Source organism: Capricornis sumatraensis, chromosome 5 (genome assembly GCF_032405125.1).
Source record: "Capricornis sumatraensis isolate serow.1 chromosome 5, serow.2, whole genome shotgun sequence".
Taxonomy (NCBI): Eukaryota; Metazoa; Chordata; class Mammalia; order Artiodactyla; family Bovidae; genus Capricornis; species Capricornis sumatraensis.
Genome location: NC_091073.1, coordinates 98535426 through 98556455, shown reverse-complemented (window position 1 = coordinate 98556455; position 21030 = coordinate 98535426). Strand labels below are relative to the sequence as shown.

Genomic DNA, 21030 nt, shown 5'->3' with positions numbered 1-21030 from the left:
GACATTACTTTGTCAACAAAGGTTCATCTAGTCAAGGCTACGGTTTTTCCAGTAGTCATGTATGAATGTGAGAGTTGGACTATAAAGAAAGCTGAGCGCAAAAGAATTGATGCTTTTAAATGTGGTGTTGGAGAAGACTCTTGAGAGTCCCTTGGACTGCCAGGGACCAGTGGATGCAACCAGTCCATCCTAAAGGAGATCAGTCCTGGGTGTTCATTGGAAGGACTGATGTTGAAGCTGAAACTCCAATACTTTGGCCACCTGATGTGAAGAGCTGACTCATTTGAAAAGACCCTGATGCTGGGAAAGATTGAGGGCAGGAGGAGAAGGGGACGACAGAGGATGAGATGGTTGGATGGCATCACCAACCTCATGGATGTGAGTCTGGGTAAACTCCAGGAGTTGGTGATGGACAGGGAGGCCTGGCGTGCTGTGGTTCATGGGGTCGCAAAGAGTCGGACACGACTGAGCGACTGAACTGAACTGAATTCTTTGTTGTAAGAGGCTGTTCTGTTCAGCAGCAACCCTAGCCTCTACCATCACCCCACTGGTAATAAACTAAAATGTCCCTAGAAATTGCCAAATATCCCCTAGAAGGCAAAATTGCACCCATTTGAGAAACACTGATCTATAGTAACAAGAGGAAAGGTAAAGTACTATCAGAGGATAAGCCAACCTTTCAGTATATGAAAAGACAAGACAAAGTGAAATTTTTATGACCAACCTAGATAGCATATTCAAAAGCAGAGACATTATTTTGACAACAAAGGTCCATCTAGTCAAGGCTATGTTTTTTCCAGTGGTCATGTATGGATGTGAGAGTTGGACTGTGAAGAAAGCTGAGCGCTAAAGAATTGATGCTTTTGAACTGTGGTGCTGGAGAAGACTCTTGAGAGTTCCTTGGACTGCAAGGAGATCCAACCAGTCCATCCTAAAGGAGACCAGTCCTGGGTGTTCATTGGAAGGACTGATGCTAAAGCTGAAACTCCAATATTTTGGCCACCTCATGAGAAGAGTTGACTCATTGGAAAAGACCCTGATGCTGGGAGGGATTGGGGGCAGGAGGAGAAGGGGATGACAGAGGATGGGATGGCTTGATGGCATTACCAACCCAATGCACATGAATTTGGGTGAACTCCAGGAGTTGGTGATGGACAGGGAGGCCTGGCATGCTGCAATTCCTGGGGTCACAAAGAGTTGGACACAAATGAGTGACTGAACTGAACTGAACTGATAAGCAGTGTGGCACAAGCTCAGAAAAAAACCAAACTGCTACTCTTATACTGGATTTTGAGCAAGTGGGGAGTTCAGGGATTGGTGACCTTTCAGAGGTTTAAGGGTGTTGACATTCTCCCTACAGGTGATAACTTGGGTGAGACTATTATTGATTGGTTGGCATTTGGTGGCTTGTTTATTGAAGTGAGCCTGTGATTGGCTGATTTTCAGAATTAATGGGTTGTCTTTGGATTTGCAAAAGCTCCTTCACTGGGATGAGTTATCAATTGATTGAACTTAAAACTGGTTCTGATTTCTGGCTACTACCATGAGACTGAAAAAAGAAAAAAAAGTGAAAATGTTAGTCACTCAGTCCTATCTGAATTTTTGCGACCTCATGCACTGTATTCCACCAGGCTCCTCCATCTCTGGAATTCTACAGGTAAGAATACTGGAGTAGGTAGCCATTCCCTTCTCCAGGGACTCTTCCCTGACCAGATCTCCTGCGTTTCAGGCAGATTCTTTACCATCTGAGCCACCAGGGGAGCCTACTACCATGAGAATATGGGAACTTAAAAAAATTCTCAGTACTCTATATGCTAGTGGGTAGATGTGGAGTGGAAATTTGTGAAAGTTTTCTTCTGGTTGCTTAAGTTTTTTAAGTGAAATAGGAAATAAGGACATTAGCAGACAGGGAGGATGGATTTGAAGAGATGTGAAAATCACCTATGAAGGCAGGAGAGGAGGTACACTAGGGAAATGTAGAATGATTACTGGGCAAAATTAAGGGCCCACTTGAGGTTGAAAATAAAGAGAGACAAATCAGCATGTCATTCATTTTTTTAACCATAGTCAGCTAACAGAGTTCAAGAGCAGAGTGGTGGAACACTGAATTCTATTGTGATTGAGGTTTTGCCAAATGAGAACTACAAATCAAGAAAGGTTCAAAGAAATTGAGAGTACATTCAAGAGAATGTATGCTTTTTAACTTATATATTTTGCTTTTTATTATGACATTGTCAAAAATACCCAATAATATAAAGAATAATAAGCCCTCATCTATCACCCAAAGACAACAATTCAAAGCATTTTGGAAAACAAAACAAAACATTTTGCCATCTTTTTTCATCTATTCTTACATTTCCTTTTCATCCAGAATTTTAAAGTCCAGACATCATTCTAGTTCACCCCCAAATACCTCAAAATGTACCTAAGGACTTTTGAAAACCATAAATCACAATGCTACTATCACATATAACAAAAGGAACAAGAAGTTTTAAATATTAACTATAAGTCCACATTCAAATTTTGCAAAGGAATGATAATGATTGGCAATGAACTGGCTGGCTAAGGAGAGAAGAAATAGGACAGGTGTTGGAGTTAGGATCAGTGGAAAGACTTAGAGCCATAGGCGAAAGTCCTGGAGGTTGGAAACATTATTGGAGTTAGGAGCCCACAGAAAGTGAGCTAGAAGGGTCGGAGTGGTTCCACTTTCAACTTTGCCTATTGCTCAGTCATATCAGTCTTTTTTTTTCCTCTTAAGAGTCTGTGTATTTCTCTTTCCCACCATCTCATCTATTTTAATTCCGGCACTGATGCTCTCAGAAGAATCTGCGGACTGAATTAGGTCCTTTATACCCTTGGTATTTGTTTGAAGCACTTTTAATTTCAAAAGTTCACGATAACTTTTTTTTTTTAATGTCTAACTCCACTAAGAACGATGTCTCCTTTATTCACTGCTGTCATTGCCATCGCTGAGGACAGCGTCAGGAGAACACCCTCATTAAATATTTTTTTGGACAAAGCAGGGAATAAGTGTTCAATGATGGCAAATACTGGAAACTTCTAATTCCACCCATAACACTGTTTCTAAGAAGAATTCGAAATTATTTACTCTCAAATCGCCATTCTGTCACATGTAAAAAGATACAACTTTAAACCTTTTGAGTTAAATCTTTTAAACCTTGAGTTAAACCTTTTTAAACCTATGAGTTAAAACTTTTAAACCTTATCAGTTAATTTTCTAAAGACTAAATTGAGCACCTCATCCCTGTTGAACTCTAAAAACCTATCAACCCAGGTCGGCTCGTACATAAAAGAAACGATTAAACTTCGTGATTAACCAGAGCCCTCCCGCAAGGGTCTCTCTCGTTGTGTTTTTTTTGCGGGGCGGGCCACGCTGCACATCACGCGGGATCTTAGTTCCTGCGACCAGGGGATCTGAACCCGCCCCCTTCAATGGAAACACGTAGTCCTAACCACTGGACCTCCAGAGAAGTCCCTAGCTCGCTCTAAAACGAGAATTTGCTTCCTTCTAACGTGGCCAAGAAGCGCTGGGCCCCGCGGTGAGGCCCCACAGGTCTCTCGGGCTAACAAGCGGGAAGCCAAAGAAAGATCTTAACCGCCCAGAACGGAAGTTCCTGAGCCTTCACACCCGCGGGGAAGTAACCCGGACACGGACCAAGATGGCGGCGCCCAGTGAGGGGACTGCCTTTGCTGCGGGGGTCGAAAAGAATTGGAGTGCGGTTGTTCGCTCTCCAGAAGGGACTCCCCAAAAAGTCCGGCAGCTGATAGATGAGGGAATTGCCCCAGAAGAGGGAGGCGCCGAAGCGTGAGTGCAGCCTGTGTCTGGCGACGGCAAATTGAAAAGGGTTTAGGGGACTCGGAGCAGAGAGGATACCTGGGTCTGTAACTCAGGCGGTGGGGGCGGCTTCGACCCGGGTCTTGAAGAGACTGGGATTACTTCGCCTAGTCGCCTTTAATCTTCTACTCAGGAGATACTGGATCCCGACACCGTGGGCGCAATTTTGCCTTAAGCAGACTTTTTTTTTTTTTTTTAAGCGGGGCGGGAGGAAAAAAAGAGGACCGCTAACTAAAAATGCGCACCCAATTTCTCTTGGTTGGACTTAACCTTTTTAAAGTCCTAGACACTTTTGGCGGCCTGGTAAAGTTTATGAACACCTCAGAAAGTTATATTTTTCAATGCATGAAGTAAATGCATAGGATTATAAAGGATATCACTTACTTTGGAATGCAGTTTATCAGGAAGTAAAAGATTAAAAAAGTGATGCAGTAAAACGCTTCATTAGTAAAACGCTTATTTAGTAGTAAATATGTTGTCTACTGTGATTTTGATGTAGTGTTAAGCATAAACGGTATTTCAAAACATACGCAATAACCATAATGTGGGGACAAAATATCTGTGACTTCCATGGTGACAAGTTTACAGATACTGCTGATGCTACTGTGGTTTTTTAAATTATCTTCATTCGTAATGGAAAGAAGTGCTGTATTTCAGTTCAGTTTAGTTCAGTCGCTCAGTCGTGTCCGACTCTGTGACCCTCTTCTCCTGCTCTCAATCCCTCCCAGCATTAGACTCTTTTCCAATGAGTCAACTGTTTGCATGAGGTGGCCAGAGTATTGGAGTTTCAGCTTTAGCATCAGTCCTTACAATGAAAAACCCAGGAGTTAGAGGTTACTAAAATAAATGTCACTTTTTTCTATCCAAATTTCTGAATCCTCTGAATTTTTTCCTAGATCCAACCTCCCTGAGGCTCTCTGTGACTCTCAGAAGGATTCTTAGAATAAATTACTTTGAGTTATAATGATTGATGTAATCTTGAAAGTGAAAGTTGTTCAGTCATGCCCAACTCTTTGGGACCCCATGGACTATACAGTCCATGAAATTCTCCAGGCTAGAATATTGGAGTGGGTAGCAGTTCCCTTCTCCAGGGTATCTTCCCAGCCCAGGAGTGGAACCCAGGTCTCCCACATTGCAGGGGGATTCTTTACCAGCTGAGCCACCAGGGATGCCCTGATGTAATCTTACTTTTATTAAAATTATTTTTTTCTAATGCAGTTCCTCCCTTTACCCTATCCAGGCTCTGTTGAAGTGCCTTTCATTGACTATAAAAGAATTGTTTTGCTGTTTTTTTCTCCTTGAATTTTTTCATGAAATAGCCTAAAAATCTTTACTTAGATTTAAATTTTCAAATTAGTTCCTTTGGGGGAAAAGTGGGTATCAAGTATCAATCTAGGTGGAAATATAAAAACTTATTTTCTGCTGTTAAAAAGAGTTGAATTTGTAAGGTGGTTCAAGTTGTATAATTGATGATAGAAGCCTTGAGTCTTGTTTTGTGTTTACAAAAGTTATGCAAAGTGCTGTCAGAGACCAGAGAGTGAGATAAAACAGTTTACCAGTACAGGATTAGCAGAGCATGGTGAAGTAGAAATTGCTTGAAACTTAGTTATGACCAAACTGTAAAGAGATTTGAATGCCAGACTGAAGAATTTGGATTCTGTGGAACTACTGAAAATGTTAAGTAGAGAAGTGAAATTTAGAAAGTTTAAAATCTAGAGTGGTGTGATTGATATTATGATGTACAGAGAAGCCAGATACAAAATGTTTAGGCAAAGTGATGCCTTGAAAGGATTACCAGTAGTTCTGCCGCTTTATTTTAGGAAGGACACATCTGCCACATTCCAGTCAGTTAATGGATCTCCCCAAGCAGAAGAACCTCCGTTGGAATCTACAAGCAAAGAAGCCTTCTTTAGCAGAGTGGAAACATATTCTATATCCTTTTACGTTCGTGTGAGTTGCATGTTCTCCTGCTGCTGAATTTCCACCCCGCGCCCCCCCCCAGGAATAAGACCACTTACTCTGATGTTTTAATTTTTAGAATTAAACTTGGTAAAAAAATTTTTTAGGAAAATTAACATCATAAAATATTAAGGGACATTTGACTGCTAATCTTTTTTCTTCCCCCCACAGAAGAGGAAACTAATAGCCTGAGAGAAAAAGGAATAATAACTGACGTTGTATATAGTGTTTTCATGTTTATTATCACATTTGAGCTTCATCTTAAACATCTGAAAATAAGTATTCTTAATCTCATTTTTGCAAAGAGGAAACAGTTCAGGTAGATTATTTGATTTACCCAGGGTCAATTTACTAGTAACTGGTAGAACTGGAATTATGGTGTAAGGCTGTTAGTGCTCAAACCTAATATTATTTTAGACTATAGTACATTTCCTGTCTCTTTCAAGATTTTCCTCTGAAAGTTATACATGGTTGCACAACAGATTATCCTCAGACTTAGTAGCTAAAACCACAAACACTTATTATCTCACATTTTCTGTGGATCAGGAATCTAGGCACAGCTTAGCTGAGTCCTATGGTTCAGGGCCTCTCTCAGACTGTCATCAAAGTGTTGGCCAGGGCTAGACTAGTAAAGGTTCTACTTCTAAGCTCACTCATGTGGTTGTTGGCAAGATTAATTTCCTCATGTCTGTTGGACTGAGGGTTTCGGTTCTTTACTGGCTTTGACTGGAGCTACATGGGCCTCTCACAGGAATAGTTAAAACATGGCAGCAGACTTCAGTCAGAGGGAGCAAGCAAGAGAGAGCAAGATAGAAGCTAGATTATTTTTATAACCTAGTCTCAAGCAGCATCACATCACTTTTGACGTTTTCTATTTACTGCTGCTGCTAAGTTGCTTCAGTCGTGTCTGACTCTGTGCGACCCCATAGATGGCCTCCCACCAGGCTCCGCCGTCCCTGGCCTTCTCCAGGCAGGAACACTGGAGTGGGTTGCCATTTCCATCTCCAGTGCATGAAAGTGAAAAGTGAAAGTGAAGTTGCTCAGTCGTGTCCTACTCTTAGTGACCCCATGGACTGCAGCCTACCAGGCTTCTCAGTCCATGGGATTTTCCAGGCAAGAGTACTGGAGTGGGGTGCCATTGCCTTCTCCTTCTATTTGCTAGAGTGTTTTTAATCTAAAAGCAATTACAGACTTAATAGAAAAGTTGTACAGGTTGCAAAGAACCTTCTATTGAGTACTTGAAAGTAAGTTGCCAAAGTGACACCTCATGACTCCCAAATATTTCCCACAAACAATGACTTTCTTCTACATAACCACAATGAAGTCATCAAAATTGGGAAATTCACATAATAAATTACTACTGTCTAACCCTCACATCATAATCATTCTATCAGTCATCATAACCTTCTTAAGATCCAGTTAAAATCTTCAGTTTTTCTTTGAATTTCATGACCTTGATACTTTTGAAAATGATAGGCCAGTTATTTTATAGAGCGTATCTCAGTTTGGATTTGTCTGATGTTTGGTTATGATGAGATGCAAGTTGTGATGCTGTGTTCTCATTGCATCCTGTCAGAGGTGGCGCATGCTTTTGATATGCCCCTATACCTGGATGATCATTTTGATCAGTTGATTAAGTGGGTGTTTACTGTTGTAAAATAACTTTTTCCTCCTTTGTAATTAAGCTGTTTTGTGGGAATATGCTTTGAAACTACGTAAATATAATTCCTCATCAAACTGTATGTAACTTACTTGTTTGTAGTAGCTTGGTCTCCTGATTTCCTTTTTTATTCAATGGATTTTAATCCATTACTATTATTATATATTTTGAAATTCCTGGTGCCCCCTGATTTGGTGAGTGGGAGGCCCATGTAGATACTCTTTACACCTCACTTGGTTACAGCACCCCGGGGTGCTCCAACATCCCCCTCTATGTGGACTCCCTCTTTACTTCGGCTTTGACGCCTTGCCCTGAGCTGTCCCCCTCACCCTCCTGGCTTATTCCTCTGCCTTGCACCCCCTGGTGGCTTTAGGACTAAATTGTTCAGGCAAGATAAAGTATTTTAACCATCCTTGTACTGCTGTTCCTTGGATTAATTCCTAATATTGATACAGCATTTAAAAATTATTTCATTTTGTTATTTTTTGTTCTCAGTGAATTTAATTTGATTACCACTTTGATACGATAATAATTTATTTGACCTAAGCTAGTTAAGTGATTCTCTCACTTTAAAAAAAATTTTGTTTAGTTTTTAATTGAAGAATAATTGCTTCACAGAATTTTGTTGTTTCCTTCTTTTATTCTACAGAATTCAAACTCCTTTAGCATTTATATCTAGATTCTATTTCTATCCTTCAGTTCTTTTGCTGCTATTAAAATGTTTTCAAATTCCAATATCCCTTCTAAAAATACAGAACTTTCCTGCAACTTTCGTGTTTTATCCTTTTTGTGTGTATATGCTCTGTAAAACAAGAGCTCTGTAGGTAAACAAAAAAAAGTGTTGAATGTTAAAGATCAATAAATGATTTTATTTTCCCCATACTTGTAGATGCTCTTAATGCTCTCAGCCTATTTCAGACACACATACCACCTACACACATTAGTATATAACAGTCAAATTTAGGGCAAGGATGAATAATGAATAATTTTACTGACTTTATTTTTCAGAAGGTAAAAGTAGGGCAGCACAGAGGAGTGATAAATATCTCTGTTGTTTGACCTTCACCATCCCCTATCGCTCAGGAAAATCTGGGTACTTTCACTGTGTTTTCAAATCCTTAGCATTTTTTTTATTCTGTTGTATTTATTTGTGGCTGCACTGGGTCTTCATTGCTGTATGCAGGCTTTCTCTAGCTGTAGCGAGCAGGGGCTACTCTTCATTGCAGTGCACAGGCTTGTCATTGTGGTGGCTTCCGTTGCAGAGCATCGGCTCTTGGGTACTCGGGCTTCAGTAGCTGTGGACCAGGCTTAGTTACTCTACAGCATGTGAGATCTTCTTGGACCAGGGGTCGAACCTGTGTCCCCATCATTGGCAGGTAGACTCCCAAACACTAGACCGCAAGGCAGTCCCTAGTATTTCATATTAAGCAAAAAAAAAAAAAATAGAATGGCTTCTCTACTCCATCCCACCACTGGTAATAAAAAACATTTTAAGCATATAAAATACATAGGGCTTCCCATAGCTTTTCCTCTGAATGTGTTTATTCCTAACTATACTAAGAGTGAATTAAAGTTTTCATTTCTGACTTGTTCATTTTAATGTACTCATGTTTTTCTTAACATGAATACTCTCTGAAATGGGCAGGCAAGCCCTCTGAGCTGTCTCCACTGGTCTGTGCAAAATACGGCTGGATCACAGTTGAGTGTGATATGCTGAAGTGCTCTAGCTGTCAGGCTTTCCTCTGTGCCACTTTACAACCAGCTTTTGATTTTGACAGATGTAAGTATAAAGTACAAATTACATTTTTCTCCAAGTTCAAAAGATATCTATGCTAGCTTTTCTGAAGACTAGCCACTTGTGTTTGATCAAAGAATGTGTCCTTCTATATATAACAAGCTAAATTTGTGATTTTCTTCACCCTAATTATCAGCTTCAGTCATTACTTTTTTTTTTTTAAAGCTCAGCTACTTTAGAGTGAACCTGTCTGTATGCATTCTGGGAAACTAAACAGCAGTATGTTTATATTAGGATTCTGAAATTTATACTTTAGGCTAAGAAACACAGGATGTTAATGAAGGCTCACATTTTGGAATGCTCTGCCTTATAAAGATACATAATAGCTCCTTGTTAACTGGTCTTAGAATCTTGATTTAAAACTTGTTTTGTGACAAATATTAAGATGATGCAGTTACTAATATTTCATATCTTTAAAAATTGCCTAAGTTATTTTTATTTTTAGTTATATCTATACTCTTAAAGGCTCTTGGCCATTGGATGTTGAATCTGTGATAGTGTTTTTTAAGGCACTGTTACCTATGTGGGTTTCAGATAAGGAACGATGTGCTGAGCTGAAGAAAGCCTTATGTACTGCCCATGAGAAGTTCTGTTTCTGGCCAGACAGCCCCTCTCCAGGTACTTATTCCCAGCATTTCCCAATTATCATCTCTTTGGTCATTGCATTTCTCGTATTGTCTATTTCTTTGTAAAAATCTAGTCTTTAAAGTTTCTTTTTTCTCCTTTCTACTTGTGCTTTACTAGAAGCACTGACATTAATTTATTCTTAAGTCAATATTTTATTAAATGCATTTGACATGACAGAGATTAAACCATGCATACATTATCCTGTTTAATCCTTTCAGGGGCCCTGGGAGGTAGATAGTATCAATCTGATTCTTAGGTAGGGAAACTGAGAATCAGAGATCTTAAAACCAACTAGTGAGGAGCCATAACCGTGGTTTTATCTGATTTCAAACTCTGCCTTTCTTACCGTAGCAAACCAGCCCCATGTTCTGCCCAGGCTTCCTGGTACACTAATGGCATTAATGGTGGCAGTTAAACAGGGTTCAGTTGCTAAGGAAGACTCACAGGACTGCACATGAGAGTGACTACAGATCTACAGTTTATGACAGTAAAACAGCACCACATACCGGTAGCATTGAAGTGAAGGTGTCACAGGGGCTTCCCAGGTGGTCCAGCGGTAAAGAACCCACCTGCATGCAGGAGATTCCAGAGACAAGCCCTGGGTTGGGAAGATCCCCTGGAGGAGGAAATGGCAACTCACTCCCATATTCTTGCCTGGGAAAATCCCATGAACAGAGGAACCTGGCAGGCTACAGGCCGTGGGTCACAAAAGAGTCGGACGTGACTTGGTGACCAAACAATAACAAAGGCTGTCACAGCCAAGGACGCCCACGCCGTAGGGAGTCTGGAGAGGCCAGGTGCAGGCTCCTCTTGAGCTTCCCGTGGAAGAGCTGTGGCAGTACGCCCTTTTTCTCCAATCAAACCACTCATGTGTGCACAAAGCTCTTCAGAACAAGGGAGCCCAAAACGTAGTCTCAAGTGGTACTTGTTTATATTTTGCTGGTCTCGGAGGCATATTGAGTAAAGCCTTGAGCACAGCCTTCTGGGGGCTCACAAGACCAGAGACAAAACTCTTTGGACCCATAGAAAGTGTCTCTTGTTTTATTTTTAACTTTTTAAGTAACTTCTAAAATTTTAGTGTTTCAAGTATCAAAAAATGTAAATAGTAATACAAGAAGCATCTCTACATCTACCACCCAACCTCACCAATTACTAACATTTTGCTACCCTTGTAAACACTCACCTTGCATTCTTTCTGTTAATCAGGAAGAATTACAAGTACAGCTGTGTAGTCCTCCCCAGCCTCATTCCCTGCTTCCCTGTCCTGCAGTAACTACTATCGTGAATTTAGTGACCATGATTTGTTTACATGGTTTCTGTATCTACATTTTCAAGTATCTAGAGGCAGTATATATGGTACTATTTGTTTGTTTTACATTTTTCTATAAATGTTGTCATTCTGTATATATTCTGCAACCTATCTTTCATAGGGGGAGTCAGCTTTTTTGAAATTAATCCATGTTGTCATATGTAGCAGGCTTGAAGCTTTATAATTGGTAGAACCATCTAATTTTAATCTGAGAGCTGAGGAATAGTGTTTATCTAGTTGATTCTCCCTTTGGGAACACTGGCTTATTCATTTTAGAGCCTCCTGTCAGACCCTCTTTCTACATTATTGTTGTGTGACTGTAACTTGAACACCCTTCTCACCAAGTTACTTGTCATACCGGTGTTAATCAAGCTTGCATTCTTGGTACACTTCCTACTTACTCTAGCATAGTGGCTCTTTCTCTGCTTACATAGATTTTGAGCTTTTGGATGTACAGGTAAATGTTTTTAATCAAATTTGGGAAGTTTTCAGGTCATATTTCTTCAAATGTTTCTGCCCCTTTCCCTCTCTTCTGGGTCTCCCATTATGCAGCTGTTGGTGTGCTTGATCGGATCCCACAGGCCTCTGTTCATTTTCCTTCATTCCACATGGATGTTCCTTCTCTCCATCCTTGTGCCACTGATATCTTAGAGGGATTACTACTTCAGATCACCCCACTGCCCGCTATACTTATTTCTTTGCATCTAGGCTAACCCCTTAGTCTCTAAACTAGCGCATATATTCTATAATATATTTTTCCTTTAAAAAAAAAAATCTTCCAGTAGTTTCTCATCAACATACATTAATAAAATTATGGCCTGACTGCTGTCTATACTTTAACCTTCTCTTCGACTCGGCTCCGCACAGGAATAGTGTGTTCCAAGCCTGAGAAACTATTTAAAATTCCCCACATATGCTGTCCCTTAGGGCTTTACTTTTACACATTGTTGTTGGTCTTTCCAGTTCAGCTTAGACCTGACTGCTTCTGAGAAACCTTTCCTGAGACTCTGCTTTCTAAATATAATCACAGGGACTTCCCTGATGGTCCAGTGGTTAAGACTCCACACTCCCAATGCAGGGGGTACAGGTTCAATCCCTGGTCAGGGAACTAAGATCCTGCATGCCCCACAGTGCAGCCAAAAAATAAAACAATCACAAAAGTATCATCACAGCCCTATCCAAAAAAAAATCGATAGTTTCTTTTTTTTTTGGTAGTTTCTTAATATCATCAAATATCATCTGTTTTACATTTCCCCTGCTGCTCTATGCATGCTTTCTTTTGAAAAGTAATTTGCACCAATATCATCTTCAGTTTACTGTTTCCACAGATCGATTTGGGATGTTGCCATTGGATGAGCCCACTGTTCTTGTTAATGAATTCCTAGATCGTTTTCAAAGCCTTTGTCACTTGGACCTCCAGCTTCCTTCCTTGAGGCCAGAGGACTTAAAAACTATGGTGAGTTTTTCTTGGCTAGCATACAGTGGCCTTCAGTTGTCACCAGCATGCAGCATTTCCTTTAATGACCAGAGGATGAAGATAGCTAAGAAGAGAACTGCTTGTTTGTCTCTCAACTGACCTTTTCCAATCTCTATTGGAAAGGTGACTTGAGGGTTTAAATAAATGAGTTCTATTTGCACTTTTAGATATGCTCTAAGTGGCATAAATTCAATTTTATCTCAATTTGTTACTTAAACTACTTAACAGAAGATACTGAAATATGGCTTATTGCATACCATTTTCCAAAGAAAATGTTAGAGAAGTTATAAACTCCCTTCTCCCTTGTAAACAGAAATTTTGAAATACTTTGGCCCATCTGTACTTTGAAACTGAACATTTACTGTCCCGTTTGTCATCCTGTGATTATTCTATCAAGACAGACTGTAACTGTAGGAAGTAGAGGCTATTATTTTGCTTTTTCAGTTGAGAAACTATTATATATTTTGGCATCAGACTATAAACATCTGATGCCTATTATAAATGTCCACTTGTCCCTAGCCAAGGCAAGTTTTCTTCACCCTGTCATGGTTCTGCATTATTCTTAGAACAAAAGTAAAGATTCTGGCAAGCTCTTTTGTTGTGTCAAAAGCAAATTCAGGGCTTCCTTGGTGGCTCAGAGAGAAAGAATCCACCCGCTAATGCAAGAGACACAGGTTTGATCCCTGGTCCAGGGAGATCTCACATGACGTGCAGTAGTTAAGCCCATGAGCCACAACTATTGAGCCTATGCTATAGAACCCCGGAGCCACAACTATAGTGAGGCTACATGCCTTAACAGCTGAAGCCCACATGCCTGGAGCCCGTGCTCCACAGCAAGAGAAGCCACCGTGGTGAGCAGCTAGACAGAAGGCCAGGCAGCAACGAAGACCCAACACATCCAAAAATAAAGTAAATTCAGTGTCAGCGCAAGATACAAGACATAGGTGGTAGTCATTATTTGGTTTTGAAGTTTACAGATTTCAGAGAAAATATGGAGTTGGTGATTTGAAAGCAAGTTGGTACTAAGAAAAGATGAGGTAGTTCCAGGAAGACTGTTCCCTTTCTCACAGCAGATCCCGGGCAGGTCAGGAAGTGCCTGTGGATACCTTAGCCTCTGCTAGAAGTAAGTCTACTTGAGTGAAGAGAACTGTCTTTGTGTTTATCATTTTTTCCGTGATTTTTGCCTTGTACCATCCAGATGCATCCTTATGGCTTCTGTTCATGGTGGTGGAGATTCGTGTAAGTCTTTCATATTGGTTCCTTTGTAGTGCTTGACAGAAGACAGGATCAGTCTTCTCCTGCACCTGCTTGAAGATGAACTGGATCACCGGACTGATGAGAGAAAAACTGCAACCAAATTAGGCTCAGACATCCAAGTGCATGTCACTGCCTGTATTCTTTCCGTGTGTGGCTGGGCGTGTAGGTTAGCGAATGTGCCTGGGGACATAAACCGTGGTGACACCGTATACCCATGTGTATCAGTTACTCTTAGCATTTGTAGATCACGTGGTATTTGTGTAAGAAAGGCAGTGACAGAGAAAACCTAAGTGGGCGGAAGAGGGATAGTAAGAATTAGCAACAAAACCAGAATTAGAACTCAGGAGTTCGTGAACACCCCTGAACTGTTTCTTTTACTGTCACTTCCCAGTAGGAAATTTGTGTTCCTGTAAGCAGTGAAGCTCCTTTCTAGTTTTAGAAAGGAAAAATCAGTTTAATTGATGAAATCTACCAAGGAAGCACCAGCTGAATCCTCTAGGCCCCAACTTGGTGTTTCCATTCCAGCTGCTCAGTTTGGCACAGAATCCTTCTGAGACAGAAGACTCAGACCAATTTTGATTTATTTTAAATATACTTTCTTTGGTACATTAAGGACTATTCTTTTATAGGGAAAAACTTTTAAAAGGACATGAGAAATTTATAAAACATACCTTTAAAGTGGGGCTTCCCTGGTGGTTCAGACAGTAAAGAATCTACCTATAACATAGAAGATCTGGATTTGATCCCTGGGTCGGGAAGATCCCCTGGAGAAGGCAGTGCCTATCCATTCCAGTATTCTGGCCTGGAGAATCCCTTGGACAGAGGAGCCTGGCAGGTTACAATCCATGGCATCACAGAGAGTCAGACACAACTGAGTGACTTAACACTTTCATCTTTAAAATAATCTTGCCATAGACGGCACACTAAGACCCCTAGATCTTTCTATAGGAAATTCGTAAGAGGTGATGAAGTTAGGTCCTGAGCCTGGAGAATAGGGGCCCTGAGAGGAGGTGGTCCCTAGGCCATTGGACTGCCCAGAGATTTGATGAGATGCAGCATACTCACAAATCATTATGTTTAGTCCCTTGGCAGTATTACCTTCTGAGAAAACCCTCTCTCTTTTCTTTTCTTTTCTTAGTTCTTTGTTGGAACCCATGCAGCTCTCCCTGATAACTTGTTCACAGTGTATGAGGAAGGTGGGGCTCTGGGGCTTCCAGCAGATGGAGTCATCCATGACCGACCTGGACGCTTCCTTGGGCCTGACCAGCTCCCCTGTCCCGGGATCTGAGGGCCGGCCAGAGCGCTCCCTTCTGGTGCCTGAGTCTCCTCGCAGGATGGTGACTCGGAGCCAGGATACCATCTTTTCCCCAGGCTCAGAGCAGGTATAGACTCCTTTGGCTTGTGTGGGGTGGACTTTTTAAAAACATCATTCTTAACAAAAATCTTGGTGAAAAATTGGAAATTAACTTAGGTTAATTGATCAGAATACCATAGAATGGTTTTATTCATTAGTTGCAGTGGAGATGCTAAATTCATTATTTTGTATGGAAGTGTTATTTTTGAAGAGTTCAGTTACACAATTCAGAAACTAAATTTTTATAGTTTTTAAAATGTTAAAAAAATAAATGTTAGCTTTCACATACTTCTAGAAATATTTCTCCGGACCATAGTCATTAATGTCATTGTCCAACATCTCCCCTTTCCTTCAGGCTGAAAAGAGCCCAGGTCCCATCGTCTCCAGAACTCGGAGTGGGGACTCCTCCAGTCCTGTGGACCGTCCCGAGCCGGAGGCTGCTGGCCCCGCCACCAGAACCCGCCCAGTGACCCGCAGTATGGGAACAGGAGACAGCGCCGGCCTGGAAGTGCCATCTAGTCCTCTTCGAAAAGCCAAACGGGCTCGCCTCTGCTCTTCCAGCAGCTTGGTGAGCCCACCTGCATGCTTGCAGGTCCCTGAGCATGGCAGCATGCGAGCCCTCACTGTGTATACAGCGTGGAGAAGCAGGCATGAGCCGAGCCTGGTCTTGTGGCTATAGGAGGCTGTGGGAATAAGTTTAAAGATGGGACAGTTGGGTGACTAGAGGCGGGGGGGCGGGAAATTAAGGGTTTTGCCTTTAGTTTCTTTGGGATGGCTACTGGAGACATGATAAATTTGTCTAGCCCAAGGGACAGTAGTGAGAAAGGGGAACAGACCTGGTAAGTTGTGGTTTAACAGAAAGGGAGTGAAGGAATTTTTACGAGAGGGAAGTAGATGGGCAGAGTTTAAAGGAGAACATAAAACTAGAAATTTGAGCATCATGAGATTCTGAATTTGACGACTTACAGTGTCTGCCCTTCATTAACACTGACTGCTCTGCCTCCTTCCTCAGGACGCCTCTTCCCGAAGCTTCTTTGATCCCACGTCTCAGCATAGAGACTGGTGCCCTTGGGTGAACATCACACTGGGCATAGAAACCAGGGAGAATAGTGGTACGGAGGTGGATGCCAGCACTCCGGCAGAGCCAGGCTGGAAGGCAGTGCTGAACATCCTCTTGGCCCACAAACAATCTAACCAGCCCGCTGAAACCGACTCCACGGTGAGATAAACCGTTGCCCTGATCATGTGCAGCACTTGCTGTTTATGAGATGAGGAGAGGCTGTTCCTATAATTAGCACCCTGCCTGCCCACACTTTTCACAAGTCAAGATGGACTCAGTCTGGGTTCATCCTAGAGAACAAACACGGGACTGGCTCAGTCCTTCTGCAGTTTAGCATTTGTCATTCCACCAAATTCTGATAAATTCTTTGTCTTCTCAACTTAGATGACTCGAAGTAGAAAAGGGATAGAGAAACAGCAAGAGGTAACAGGCCACTGCTCCAGCCTCGTGTTGGAGAGCACCTGCTTTTTCCGTCTGAGTTGCTGTCTCTTGGACTTGGAGCCCTGGCCAGTTAACGTAGCTGTCTGCATGGAGCTCTGTGCTCTGCTGCCATGAGCACAGCTTCATTCCTCGTGGCGGGCGCATTATTTTGCCGTGTTCCGAGGCCCCAGGCTTGTGTACTGACCCTCAGCTGCCATCACACGAATGACTGCTGCTGGTTCCACTTGTGGGTAAAAGCAAACCAGTCACGAAAGCTGAGAAAGCAACTCAAGCATTTGCTCTATGCCACGGATGGAAGCGAGAGGACAGTGGGCATTAAGAAATCATGAAAACTGCATTCTCTTTCCTTTGCTGGCTCATTTCCAAATTTGCCATGTCACCTGCTTGATATAAATATAGTAATTTCTGACTTCTGTTCCCTCCAAGGACAAAGTAAAATAATACTTGCCAGCAGCTGTTTATCAGAAGCATTCCCAGATTCATGGTTTTGTAGGGTTACAGGATTCCACTGGAGGGAGCTGCTGTGATGCTAAAAGCTCAAGAATGTACATTCATTTACCCTTAGTAAATATGCAGATGATGGTTTTCCAAGTTTTTGCCCAAAAAAAAAAACCCCTGCATTTTTCCAGTTTAAAATCTTGGAAATACGTAAAGCTACCTGAAGACAAATGTTTTGGCCCACCTTGCAAATGGGAGAGATTAGGTCTATCTTTGCACATGAGTTCTCTCTGCCTGGGTCCTCATGAAAAAATGTATGGCAGTTCTAATTAACTCCCCTCTGTCACTGTCATGCTAACTGGAAACCCCTCAGGGCTTTTTTTTTTTTTTTTTTTGGTAGTGGGAAAATTTGGCCTCATAAGTGGCCCTGAGTTCCAGGAGTTTGAAGGTCTGTTTTTGCAACTTGTCTGCTAAGATTCCCCACAGCTGCTGTGTGACTGGGAATTACAAAATTTAAGAGGCTCTCCTATAAAGGATCTTGAAGCTAGAAAAAAGTTTACACTGTTTTCCAACTTAAATTTCTTTCAAGTTTGTCACTGTATTAACTGAATTGCCCTCAGTCACGAGTAAGAGTTCAAACTTTGCCCTCCTAGAGCTTTATTAAGACATTCAGCCACAAAGAGGATAAGGAAACAGTGAAAATGTCATCTTCTGTCAGACGTTGGAGGGAACTTTGTGGGTTATCTCGTTAGATGTGTTTGTGCTCTCACCGAGACTCTATGCTCATCTGTGACTCTCCAAGGCAGAGGGAACCAAGTGTTCTGCTTCCCTGAGAACTTTTATCTTTCAGTGAACCGTTTTGTCTCCCTGTAACACCATTTCTCAGAATCTCAGATCACTTCGCAGGCATGATCAAGTGGCAGTGAGATTCTTCCTATTATTAGCTCTGCTGGCTAAAACAGGAAGCTGAGAAGGCCAAGGTCATAGCTTAAGCTCTTCAGAGTCATTTAACTTTGTTTCATTCCTCAGCCTTAGATTATTCCATGAATACCAGCTAGGCATCTTATGAATCTGAATCCTTGTTCACAGGGCCAGTTCAGCATCACAGATGAGAAGTCAGTGCAAAGTGTGTGGTGCTACACTGATGGCGGGTCACACGTGTCATCCTCTCTCTCATACAAAGATGAGGACACATACAGATGCTTGGAGGAGGACATAAGCCGTATTGTAGAGGCGCCGAGTGTGTTAGCAGTGGTATCACAGCAGACTCAAGCTTCTGGATTCTTAGTTTGGCTTTTAGCTACCCACTCCAGTGTTCTTGGGCTTCCCTTGTGGCTCAGCTGGTAAAGAATCTGCTTTGAATGCGGGAGACCTGGGTTTGACCCTTAGATTGGGAAGATCCCTTGGAGAAGGGAAAGGCTACCCACTCCGATATTCTGGCCTAGAGAATTCCATGGAATGTATAGTGCATGGGGTTGCAAAGAGTCAGACATGACTGAGCGATTTTCACTTTCACTTTATGTATAGCACAGTATACAATTAACTTGTTTTATTTACTCCTAGACATATCTAGATCTTTGTGGGAGAAATTTATAGACCTCATCTTAAAGCTATTACCCTTTGTCTCTGTAAAGGAATTTAATCTCTAATAATGAACTTTTCTATCTACAGAGTCTCTCTGAGAAATCAAGAAAGGTATTCCGAATATTCCGGCAGTGGGAATCTCTGTGCTCATCCTGAAGATATCCCAGCCCTTCCTGCAGAGAAGTGGAATGAGTGGCTTTGAAAAATAAAGCCTAAATTCCTTTTTGAGCAGCTGATGCTAAGATTTTCTCCTTTCTGGTTTAATCACAAGGAGCCCCTGCCCTTGCAAAGACATGTGTGTCACCACCTGCATCTGACAAGAGGAGACTTATTTGCAGCACAGGGATGTGGGCAGGAGAGGCAGGGCGAGCCTGGCCCTGGTGAAGGAGTGCCTGATTCCAAAACTCCAGGGAGGACCCCAGCCTTGAGCAGTTTTCGTGTCTGAGGTTGGGGCAGTGTTTTGGAGACTCTTATGTCCCAGAAATATGTCAGTGTGTGTTAATAAAGCATTTGTTAAGATTCTTACAGTTGGAGAGCTATTTTCCTCCTTGTCTAATGGGCTGATATAAAGGAAGCTGAGACTGAGAAAACTACTACAGTGGAGCAGTAAACAAAGTCAAAATTTTAGTTTTCAGATTGGCTGCAAAGCCTGGAGTTTATCTGTGATTCTAGTCAAAGAGGTATTCCTGAACAGAGACAAGACATTGTTCTCTGCATCACCAGACCTCCTCATGAGTTATAGTGTAAGTAAGCTAATGGTTTTCTCCCTTCACTTGATAATAACAAGAATGAGAGATGCCAAAGGGAGCCAGGCTCTTCAGAAGAGACCCCTCCACGCAAGGCTCCCCTGAGTGGGGCTCCCCAGGGCTCTTTCACTGCTGGTGGGGCATTGTCTCCAAGGTGGAGAAGTTGACCCTGACCTGCCCCAACTAAATAGACTACCCACAGAGAGAGCGACCACGAAGGAAGCTAGGTATTCTGCCAAATGTCGTATTTTCTTTCAGTAGCTGCAGTAGGTTGGTTTTATACCTCACTTCTTTTATACTGCAGTATTCTAGGAACATAGTATGTAATATAATACTCCACCCATGCTAAAATTTATATCTCTCAAAAATTTTCTGTGTATTGCACCCAACAAAATAAACCCTTAATATCTAATACTCAGTCCATATACAAAATTCCCAGTTGTTCCCAAAATGTCCTTTACGTTTGATTTGTCCACAGCAGTATCCAATTCAAAAAGTAATGGGTTGCATAAATCTCTTTAGTCTAAAGGACAGCCTCCTTTTTTTCATGTATGTCAGATTTTAAATCTGTTATTTTTCTCAATCCTGACTTTTTAAAGATGGTACATAGTGTTGAATTTGCTCTTAAGCCTCCATCAGTGGGTAAGACTGGTAGAGGTTGCCTCCAGGTTATTTTCCTAGGGACACTCCTTTGCCTTTGGCGCTGATGAATGGCTTGACGGCTCATTTCCAGTCTCCATGGTCCCCTTAGAGGTTGGTTAACAGGTAGCTTTGTAATATTCTAGTAATGAGACTTCTGGCCTAGGATGCGAAGCCATCTGCTGACTAGTGACTATGTAGAAGTCTGCTCACTAGAAGCTCATCGCTTCTAGGTCACAATTTCTTAAGGAGTAGTGTTGAGTCATTAACATAAGGTATTCAAATAGACTACAAGCCTAAGTTTCAGATTATAATTGGGTGTTTCTTTTGAGTATATTATAATTTTAATTTATACCTCCCACCAAAAAAGGTTTTCACTCTTCTTTAAAATAGAGTTCCATACTATTTTTGGCTTTGTGGGATTTTTTAAAATTATAAATGGAAGCAAATTGGGATAGACTTGATATCATTTAAGAAACATTAAGTCTCGTGTGTGGCACTGTCCAAGCCCTTATATAACACAAGCATGAATGATCACCCTGGTTTCCACCCTCAAGAAGTTCCACCCTCCAAGTCCAGCCTGGAAGATATATGTGTACATAAATGTTACACAAGACAAAGAGTGATAAACAGTATAAAATAAGTTAATTCTCATCTATGGAATATATGGAATTGGAGAGAAATTGGGGGAAGGTGTGGATTTGGGCTGAGTTGGAGATGTAGGCTCTATGAGAACAGGGACCTTGTCTGTCTGGTTTTATCATCTCAACATTTAAAGCTGCCCTGCTCATGGTGGACGCTTAATGAAAAAAGGATATTTGAGGCTGA

At 41.6% G+C, this 21030-nt stretch overlaps 1 protein-coding gene across 1 annotated transcript; it reads left to right on the top strand.

The window, feature by feature from the left end:
- The first annotated feature begins 3507 nt into the window (after positions 1-3507).
- ZC3HC1 (zinc finger C3HC-type containing 1) lies at positions 3508-19292 on the top strand. The gene is made up of 10 exons (XM_068973051.1): positions 3508-3826; positions 5677-5788; positions 9105-9255; positions 9805-9888; positions 12535-12662; positions 13952-14106; positions 15079-15322; positions 15650-15862; positions 16307-16513; positions 18905-19292. Exons 1-10 carry the CDS (start codon positions 3681-3683, stop codon positions 18971-18973), a joined length of 1509 nt encoding a protein of 502 aa, XP_068829152.1. The 5' UTR covers positions 3508-3680; the 3' UTR covers positions 18974-19292.
- The last annotated feature ends 1738 nt before the right edge of the window (positions 19293-21030 follow it).

Excerpts from the sequence above, each read along its gene's own strand:
- ZC3HC1 (XM_068973051.1), top strand. The coding sequence starts at position 3,681 with ATGGCGGCGCCCAGTGAGGGGACTGCCTTTGCTGCGGGGGTCGAAAAG. Across the intron at positions 14,107-15,078 it reads GTGTGTGGCTGGGCGTGTAG|TTCTTTGTTGGAACCCATGC; the intron begins GTTAGCGAATGT and ends TTCTTTTCTTAG. Across the intron at positions 15,323-15,649 it reads TTTCCCCAGGCTCAGAGCAG|GCTGAAAAGAGCCCAGGTCC; the intron begins GTATAGACTCCT and ends CCTTTCCTTCAG.